This window comes from Hypomesus transpacificus, chromosome 13 (genome assembly GCF_021917145.1).
Source record: "Hypomesus transpacificus isolate Combined female chromosome 13, fHypTra1, whole genome shotgun sequence".
Classification (NCBI taxonomy): domain Eukaryota; kingdom Metazoa; phylum Chordata; class Actinopteri; order Osmeriformes; family Osmeridae; genus Hypomesus; species Hypomesus transpacificus.
Genome location: NC_061072.1, coordinates 8,724,801 through 8,734,848, shown reverse-complemented (window position 1 = coordinate 8,734,848; position 10,048 = coordinate 8,724,801). Strand labels below are relative to the sequence as shown.

The window sequence follows — 10,048 nt, the reverse complement described above, 5'->3', positions numbered from 1 at the left end:
ATATAAAAATATAAATGAGTGGAACAAAAAAATTTTTGCATTGAATAGAAAGTAGTGTACTGAAAGTAGAGCATATTCATTGATAATAAAAACACATAAAAAATGCCCAAAGATGTTATGATAAGATCAAATAAGATAAGAAAAAATGAATATGGTAGAGCACTACATCAGCACATTCAGTGTACTACACCACAAGCATGGAGGATTACGTCCTACACCTTTCTAGAGTAACGGTGTCCTCTCTTGCAGATTAATAGTCCTGTACTGATCAACAGCGCCACCACCAGGACTGCCACTGCAACTGCAAGTGCTGCAATGATCCCTGCGAAGAGAGAGAGAGACATAGGGAGAGGGAGAGAGAGAGAGAGAGAGAGAGAGAGAGAGAGAGAGAGAGAGAGAGAGAGAGAGAGAGAGAGAGAGAGAGAGAGAGAGAGAGAGAGAGAGAGAGAGACTATCCATCCTCAATTGGTCCAGCTCATATAGCTTTCATAACATGCACATGCAATATATGTACGTCACTATGGAAACAAAGCATCTGCTAAAACAGTAAAAGGAAGATAACTTGAGCATAGGGATATAGTATGTTTGGTTAACTAGGATAGGCAGTTACTTTTCCAGGCTCATCCACTACCACAACAGGAAATACACAGCTAGATGAAGTTGCCCAACCTGTCTTTGACCACGACTCCACAAGACCACACTCAGACTCCCAGTCATCCGTCATGACGTCCTTAACCGCCCCAGTGAATAGGGTCAAAGGGCAGGGGTTCATCTGGCAACCAGGCACGGGGGTCGGGTACGGGTCATGGGATGAGTCGTTGCGGTAGTATAAATCCAGGGAATATGATCTCGAATTTAATGAGGCAAGCATGATCACATTTATGAAACATTCCATGGGCATTAAGTCAGTTTAGCAGAAATGACATATTGCGTAACTTACTACCAGCTACATAAACTGTACATACTGCAAGGGTAGGATTTAATTGTAAAACGTAGAAAATAGTTTCTGTATTAACTGACAAAACTGCTGTAATGTTTACGGAATACGAGAGGTGTGGGAACCACAGAGGTACAACTACATTACCCATCATGCTCCTGATAGAACTCAAAGAGTTGACAGGCAGCATAGGGAGGAAACAGGCCGTTGTAGATATCCAGTGCAGCCTGCAGGGTGATGAGGGTGGAGTCGTCCTACAGACATCACACACAAGATAAACAAGGATGGCCTTTTTAACGTTTACATTTGTAAGTTCACTGACAAGAAAATAGATTTAAATCAATTTGGATGAAATCTAGAATATGCACACGTTTCTAAATGCTATGTCTCCCTTTTTTTATGAAAGAAAAAGGAGCAGTGGTCTCTCATTTTTTTCCAGAATTATATGTGGTACAACAGATATGTTCATCTTACTGCAGAATACATGATGAATTTGAGGCTGCTCCCTTCCTCCATTGCCTTATTGAAGTTTCTTAGGATGGCATTTATTAGGACCCCTGTTAAACAAAGTGCAACAAAGAAAATAAATATCACATGACATGACAAATAACAGGAACAACCAGCCGAAACCAGTTCACAATGCACACAATCCCCAACCTTCACGCAGCGTAAGCACAGTCTGAGCCAGTAGTCACAAGCTAACATTGACATCACAACATGATTTCAAAACACAACCAAATGAAGGTCAGTGGACTTCAAGGTTGAACTCTGACCTCCTGAAAGCCTTGCCTTCTCCCTTCTCTTGTGAATGAGCATGCTGTATGTGACCTCAAAGGATGACATTTCCTTCAGGGTGTGCAACACTTCCTGTGTGGCCCAGCCAGGAAGGGTCAGGTTGTGGATCTTCTGTTAGGAACAATATCATATTAAATAATAATCATTTATAAAATGTAGCCAACTGGATGATTTAATTTAGCACAATGAGTCACATGACACAGTGCGCCCATGGTTGTGATTACTGCATTTTCTGGTTTCTGTATGTCATTAGTACCTCTATTTATAGCCCCTCTTCTGAAAATAACAGATGCTCGTTTTGTATGGGTGTATTGGCTTACTAAATCTGGCCCCTCGTTCACCTTCATACAACATAGCTTAATTAGCATTTCAATATGTTCTGTTGTGGTGTAAACAGGGTGTTGAGGTGCGTGCACTTGTGTGTACGTGTGTGTGGTGTGTGTATGTATGTATGGTGTGTGTGTGTGTGTATGTGTATGTGTGTGTGGGTGTGTGTATGGTTAGCAAACCTGGCATGTGAGAGTATCGAAGACTCTCCAGACTTTTCTGCCCACCAATTTGGACACAGGATAGCCAGTGTAGTTTGCAAGTTTCTGGATAAAGTTCTGAGGATTACAATAGGTTGAACATTTTTGAGAGCTGTCCTCAGGTTGAAAAAACAGTTTCAAAAGGTTGGAAGAAAACAAAAATCAAGTAAGTGGGGAACAATTCAAAAGGTTTAAATATATTTTCAAAAAAATGTTTCGAATTCATTTTTTCTGAACTTTTTTTTCACATCCGAACCTGATCGCGGTTGTCAGAATGTGACCTCCATGTTACATGGCTAATGTCTGACATACCAACCAAACTGTCTCAGGTGAGTCCGAGGTCAATGTATAAACTAAAGACAATCACCAATCTGGTTAACAACTGGACCTGAGCACAAGAGGTCACACATTTGATTGCTGTCGTCAGGATGCAAAAAAAATTGACAGAATATTTGACATCCCTATTTTATGTCTGAAAATGTCTGACGCGCCAACCAAACTCCGGATCTTTCTGCTCTGAAGCAAAAGCTTGCTATGGAATATACAAACAGAGAGGCAACATTTTGCTTGCTGCATTCTGAATGTTGTATCACAAGCTTCCACCAGGGGGCGGATGAACTCACGAAAGGGGGGTCCAACAATTCCAGAAGAGTCTATAATACGAAGCACGATGGGACTCCGTTTAATTAAAATCTTTTCATTGTAATTCTTGATCTAATTCAATCCTGACATTAATTAACAGCTATGAGAATGTGAGAGAAATTGCACAGAGCGGCTTTTTGAAGACGACAAAGCAACTGTGACATAGAACATCACAGACGGGCATATGAAGTCATGGAAATAGATAACAAGGTCTCAAAACGAACCAACATCCGACTGCATGAAGCACAATTCACTCGTTGTTTTGGTAACAATTGAAAACAACAACCGAAGCAAATGTAAGGATGGGGGAATCAGGAATTTGTGCCTGAAAAACAATTTACCCTAACACAAAATCAAGTCAATATGATGAATTCAGTACATGATTGTGAAGAAAATTAGTTTTCTGTTTTTGCAGTCAACTCAGGTGCTGTGCTTTCACTATGAGATCATTTCACACAAATGACCAGTCATGCATACTAGTTTGTTTATCATGTTATCATGGGTTTAAAGTACTGAAGGCTAAATACTGGAGGTTAAATTGTAACGTAATCTCAGTGGATTACTCCTTGTGCATACCTCATGGGTCTTGAGGAACGTCTGGTATGGTTTGCTGTCCGAGACATCAGTCATCAGGTCTCTGAACCTGGGACAGTGTTTGCTTGGAGATTTCAACAGCTAGTGAAAAAAAAAAAAACACTTTTCATTGTATATATTTAATTTAACTGTCAAATACACTAATGCTCTTGCTAAGGGAACTATTAGGATAGATATAATTTATTAATACTCAGGTCTTGTTCCTATTCCCACTATCTCCCAGACATGTTCCTGCGCTGAAGAACATGCATTCAGAATTACAGTCACTGAGCGGAAGCATGTTGTGACAGCAGAGAAAGCTTCAGACTAAAGCGCTATACTTACTCTGCATGCACAGGTGGGTGAAGGCCTGCCACTCGTGTGAGTGTGTGTGTGTCTGTATATGTGTGTGTGTGTCTGTATATGTGTGTGTGTGTGTGAGTCTGTGTGTGTGCGTCTGCCCACCTTGTCCTGGGCTCTGGGGATGGTGTGCACTGGGATGGGCCGCCATGGTAACTGGGGCATGATGGGAGGGGTGCGTGTGTTAGGGGGGAACATGCCAGCCAGGTTGGCCTGGGCACTCATAAGGGTACGGTCATAGTCTGTGCTCCGCACGTACATCTGGCGGGAAGACACCATAGAAATACAGAGTTACAATTCTAGAAGAATCCATTTTTTTTCCTACAAAGCTTTTTCCTTGTGTGAGATTCCAGTGTTAGCAAGTGTCGTGGTTTATTGATTATTGGGCAGGGTGGCAGGCATATGTGTGGTACTCAGGGGTAAGAGAGAAAGGCCTAGGTCTGAGCTGTGTGATCTGCACGGCAGAGAACATGTCTTGGACTAGTCTCAGTAAGGAATATGGAAGCAGGGGTTTTTGGAAGGTTGGGAAGAGGACAACAGCAGATATGGTTCCAGAGGAAGATAGAATATTCTCGAAGGAGAAAGAGGGGCCAGGGTGATACAGCATTATGGGAAACTATGAGGCTGTTATGGTTTTAGGAGTTAGTAAACAAGACTCTAGGACAGTAAGAAAGGGAGGTGCCAAGGGTTAGCAGCTGGGGAAACTCCTAACTGAAGGCCTTGTGGCTCAGTTACCCCTTATTCCAGGATCTAGGTCCTTCAGAGTGGCAGGTCAACCTGACCTAGCCAGGGAAGTGAGGAGATATACAGATGGATGTCTCATTAAGCGATTAGGGGTGAACTGGGGGTTTGATGAGGAACTGGAACATAGAGAGAGGTTTTAAGGAGACTTTACAGATAGGGAGTGTGCACGCATGTTGGCTTTATCTAAGATAGGTTGGCCTTGGCCAAAAGCGTGGGAAGAGGGGACCTTCTAGAAGGTTGTGAAATTATCAGGCAGGGCGGGAGATATTTCTCATTTAGGCTATATAATACAAAGTGCTCACATGTGTAATAGCTTTTTGTGTCTACGTATTGCTGCTGCCGTGCTGAATAAGCATCAAGCCGTCTTGAGCTGAAAGATATTCTCCAATAGTCTCCAAAGACTCTATTTTTGATCTAAATCCTTCTGAACAAAACTCCTACACAAGATATGTAGATGTATGTTCACCTTTTTAAAAGGTTCTTGGAAAAGTCCATTTAGGGCCTATATCTCTGGACAATACCTACTGTATCTTGCCCCCTCTACCAAAGTCAAAGTCGTGTGGAAGCATAAAAAAAAAAAACAAGTAGACATTGTGCCTCAATCGTATCTGACAGTTGTCTCCTTTTTTTTTTTTCTTTTTTTTTTTTCGTAAAGTCGCGTTTTCACACTACTAAATCAACCATGACAACACGGGAGGTGTCTGGGATGTTGACAGTTTGAAAGAGGTGACAAGCGAGAGGAAGGTACAGAGTGTGCGCGCTGAGGCTTCGGCAGAACACAGATCATTAGCAACAGGGAATGACGAAAGTTGTTATTTCAGTGGTAATTGCATATTACTTAATAGTAGATGGAGGGGGGGGGGTTACAGAGGATGGAGGGGACGCAGAGGGAGGGAGGAAGAAAAGGGAGACCGTGGAGAAGAGGAGGAGAAGAGAGGGCAAGAGAGGGAGAAGGAGCCAAGGGAGAGAAACAGATAGAAAGAGACAGGAAGGGAAAGCAGAAATCAGATGTTGGTAGAAACAGGATGAAGTGGATAGCCTTGGGGCACAGGGTGCTAACATGCAGAGAGATGTAGATTGGCCCACAGGCAAGATGATCCCACACGTTACATCATATTACGTTTCTGTGTGACATCAACTTGAGTCATGTTCCTTAACCTACACCATTTCAGACGTTTACCCACACAAAATGTTGACACAAAAACACGCACACATGCCTGTGCACACACACACACACAGAAATGTTCTTCTATATATAGTAATTGAATGTTTCTTCTGGAGTGCTCTCACTACATAAACGGCCAGTTTAGAGCTCACCTCTTTGCTGTTGTAGTCGTTGCTGAGGAATTGCCCATAGCGCTTCTTCAGAAACCTGCCCAGATCAAACTGTTGCCTCATCCCGAGCTGAGGGGAAATGTGGGAAACAATTTATTTAGACTTTGTCTAAATAAATGACCAACTTGATTTTGTGGTTCTATTCATTGATAAACAACTGATGGATTTTCTTGTATAAATCCTCTTTCTTTCAGATAAATCCTTCTCACATTGGAACTGATGTCAAGTGTTAAAGGAATCAATAAATCATGATACATGAGATAGCCATTACATTCCATGTTAGTGTGTCAGTGTTTTTCTCCTCCAGTAGGGGGCAGTACCTCAGTCAGCTGTCCGAAGCCCTGGGCCCAGACTTCCTCTCCGTGAGGGTCCCTGGGATAGGCCTCAATGGGCGATCGATCGCCGTGGCGGAAAACCTTACACAAGTCACAAAGGATGCTTTACGTCATGAGCACTGAAGCTAGCTCAGTCATGAAGCTGACCGTGTGACATTGTTGTTCAACACGTTGATAATAATGCCCAAAAGAAAGCTTCTCACGTGCAGTGAAGGATCAACCCCTGTACTGTAGGAACAACATAGTAGTCACACAGGTACTGCTAACCGCTCGCAACTATTACAGCGTATAACTACACAAGAGATTCTGTGTGACCTTCAAATCAAAGGGTTGGGGTTGAGTCTACAAACTTACGGCCACAATGAATTTCTGGGTGCGACATTCAGTACCGACGATTCCAAAGAGAAGAAGCAGCAGAAGCTTCTGGAACATCCACATCTTTTTGTCTTCTCTTTTGACAAAGGAAGTAAGAGAATACATTTACATTTTTTACAGACGCTTCTATCCAAAGCATTGTGCAGAGAGAGCAGTGGGCCTTTGTTGCATCATGGTAACTGATCATTAACCTTCACATAACAGGCCATCACTGCCTTTCAGTAAGCTGTCTGACGCAAAAATAGACCTGCCTTCAGAAAAGTACTTAGTACTTAGATTAGTACCTAATCAGGACCATAAATCGTTTCAATAATGACAAATACACCAGCAAATTAATGTTGATCCGATCCGAAAGAGGAATGTTGGGTGTGACTTATCACAGGTACTGCGTATTACCTTACCTTAACACACCAAAGATGTAACCAGTGGATTTGTAGGATAAAACTAGAAATGAAAAAAGACTTGCAGTAAAAATCATCTCTCTAAACGAAAGCTGAGTTGACATTTAGTCCATGTTCCACCAAAGGAACCACTGCTTGGTACCCTTGCTCACCTTCTTGACCTTCGCTCTCTGTGTATATATTTTCTTAGCCCTCCTCTAGGTCTTCTCTATGGCAATCTTAAACCCCATAGTCTCCTCCTCCTTCTCCTCCTTCTCCTCCTCCTCCTCCTCCTCCTCCTCCTCCTCCTCCTCCTCCTCCTCCTCCTCCTCCTCCTCCTCCTCCTCCTCCTCCTCCTCCTCCCAGGAATCTCTTGGCAGAAATCGTTTAGATCTCTAGTTGTGTCTATTTCCACCTCTCCTGAGAGAAGGTGGCAGAACAAGCTCAGCTCCAGATGCACGCTACAACTGCTAATTCCACTCACCTGCGGGTGTGTTTTTCTTGCCCTTGCACATGAGTACACGTGCGTACGCAGCGACGGGGACACAAACAGACAAACACAAAGAGACAAACACATTCACGCAAGCAGGCGTTAGACATCCTGGGCACACATAGTTCCGCACATACACACACAGACACACACACACACACGCAAAGCCAAGGGCCACAAACACTCATTATAACTGGCAATGTCATCCACCATGGGTTTTCCCTTAAACCTCTGAGCCTGTGGCGTTTTCCTTGACTTAGCTAACACATAGTTATCTGTTAGCATCAAAGTGGCCTTGTGGCCTACGCTGGTTATGGGTCATGGTGGGAGGTGCATTACTGTTTCGTTCATGTCTAATCATAATTCCATCTGACTGATACAAGTGAGCAGACTTATCTTAGGGACTCATCTTCTCATTAGTGTTTGTTAAGTTTGTGTCAGAGGATTGAGGAGAGCAGATTAGAACGAGTTTGTGTGAAATAGCTGACAGATTTTTTAAATGCAGCTGTTCTCATGTCATGGTTATCCCTGCTCTGTTAGGTGGAAAAACTAAAGTGAAAGGTACTCAAACACACACACACGCACACATGCAGACCGACACCAGAGCTGGTACTGGACATAGATCAGGTTTAAAAGGGCATACCCTGTAGAAATGGGTCAGTGAGTACACCTGTGCTGATGCTGTAAAAAATAAAGAGAAAATAAAGAGAAAACAAACAGGAACACACAGGGGTCAAACTAGGGAAGAGGAGTAGAAGGGTATTCCACCACATGATGGAAGATGGCACTGCAGATGCACTAGACACACAGACACACAGACACACACACACATGCAAAAAATACACACACCACACACACACACATGCAAACACACACTGCTTTTAGAGGGAGGTAAAAATGGTTGCTTTCCTCGGCCGCGCTGTATTTTGTCTTTGTTGCAGTAATTGCCTTGATTTCCCAGGCGTTGTCATGGCAACGCGGTGGTTGATGCATGTTGACAGGATCCGTTGCAGGGAGACTGAGAGGCTGAGAATGAGAGATAAGAGAAGGAGGATGGATAGGCTAGTCCAATCCTCTTGATGAATGAAGATTACCAAACAGTACCGGGCATTTCAGCTTCTAGAACCTGAGATGGGAACGCCTGAGACTGGAAACACAGGAGGGAGTGAGAGGAGAGACAGAGAGAGAGACAGAGAGAGAGACAGAGAGAGAGACATAGAGAGACAGAGAGAGAGACAGAGGGAGAGAGGGAGAGAGAGAGAGAGAGAGAGACAGAGAGAGAGAGAGAGAGAGAGAGAGAGAGAGAGAGAGAGAGAGAGAGAGAGAGAGAGACAGAGAGAGAGACAGACAGAGAGAGAAAGAGAGAGAGAGAGAGAGACAGAGAGAGAGAGAGACAGAGAGAGAGACAGAGAGAGAGACAGAGAGAGAGAGACAGAGAGGGAGAGGGAGAGAGAGACTGACAGACAGAGAGACAGAGAGACAGAGAGAGACAGAAGAAGAGAGGGAGAGAGGGAGAGAGAGAGAGACAGAGAGAGGGAGAGAGAGACAGAGGGAGGGAGAAAGAGAGAGACAGAGGGAGAGAGAGAGAGATGGAAAAAAGGAGAGGAAAGCGCGAGCTATTTTAGGCCGGAGGTTGTCATGGAAACAGCGGCCTCACTACAAATGGAGACATCTAGAACGCATGGATCGGCAAACAAATGGCGTGCGCCGAGAACGGACGGGCACAAACGCCAGCGCGGATCAGGCCCCTGTGATAACACTTCGTCTTTCACGGAGAATGAATATCAATGGGACAGCCTTTAGTGGGGACAAAAGCTTAGAGTCAGGGGCTAAGTAACAGGCAATAGTGTCCATTCAGTCAGCCAGTGAGTCAGCCACTCCATCTCTGTCTTTTAATTAACAGTCTTTTAGTTTGCTTCCTTCCCCCACCACCCTCTCTCTCCCTCTCTCTCTCTTTCTCTCTCTCCCTCTCTCTCTTTCTTTCTCTCTCTCTCTCTCTCTCTCTCTCTGTCTCTCTCTCTCTCTTTCTCTCTCTCTCTCTCTCTGAAGGACGGAGGTATTCCCACATTTCTCGGTTGCTATAGCAACACTGCAGCGAGAAAAAAGAAAGAGGGGACGCAGGCGGGGAGAAGGAGGAGGTGGAAGAAGAGGAGGAGTACAGAGAGAGAGAGAGGGAGAGAGAGAGGGGGGGGATGGGGGTGGGGGCCTAAGACGAAGGGATGCTTGTGAACAATGCTAACGCTAACGATAGCAACGCTCCCCCCCCCCCCCCCCCCCCCCCCTCCAGAAGGAGCCCAGGGCCCAGCCTCACATGTCATCCATATTTACATAATCGTCGATGGGAATCTACAGTGTTTGGCGTGTATCATTTCATATTGATATCTCAAGCTGCTAGAGACCAACAGCTATAAGCTGTTTCTGGTTCCGGTAATTTGTATCTTTTGACAATGGCTGGCTGATGTAACTGTGTCGAATTAATTTATCTTACAAGCGTCATTCTGGACCATAGGGACATGACATTGGAAATGTATAAGACTCTGCATCAATTCTCTCTC

General features: G+C 44.1%; 1 protein-coding gene across 2 annotated transcripts; it reads right to left on the bottom strand.

The window, feature by feature from the left end:
* Positions 1 to 80: 80 nt before the first annotated feature.
* LOC124475466 (testicular acid phosphatase homolog) lies at positions 81 to 7,274 on the bottom strand. Of its 2 annotated transcripts, XM_047032101.1 has the most exons (13): positions 7,177 to 7,274; positions 7,025 to 7,067; positions 6,603 to 6,699; positions 6,234 to 6,329; positions 5,896 to 5,982; positions 3,940 to 4,095; positions 3,478 to 3,576; positions 2,242 to 2,337; positions 1,711 to 1,843; positions 1,412 to 1,494; positions 1,085 to 1,191; positions 670 to 848; positions 81 to 322 (listed from the first exon to the last, which is right to left on the bottom strand). In XM_047032101.1, exons 3-13 carry the CDS (start codon positions 6,684 to 6,686, stop codon positions 213 to 215), a joined length of 1,230 nt encoding a protein of 409 aa, XP_046888057.1. In that variant the 5' UTR covers positions 6,687 to 6,699; positions 7,025 to 7,067; positions 7,177 to 7,274; the 3' UTR covers positions 81 to 212. The 2 variants fall into 2 exon arrangements, with proteins under 2 accessions (XP_046888057.1, XP_046888056.1); XM_047032100.1 differs by having other exon boundaries at positions 7,025 to 7,274.
* Between the last annotated feature and the right edge of the window lie 2,774 nt (positions 7,275 to 10,048).

Bases quoted from the DNA above. Each gene is read 5' to 3' on its own strand.
- LOC124475466 (XM_047032100.1), bottom strand. From the start codon at position 7,128: ATGTCAACTCAGCTTTCGTTTAGAGAGATGATTTTTACTGCAAGTCTT. The intron at 1,844-2,241 runs GTTTGCTAACCA...TGTTCCTAACAG, and splicing joins TCGATACTCTCACATGCCAG to AAGATCCACAACCTGACCCT. The intron at 323-669 runs GTTGGGCAACTT...CTCTCTTCGCAG, and splicing joins GGAGTCGTGGTCAAAGACAG to GGATCATTGCAGCACTTGCA.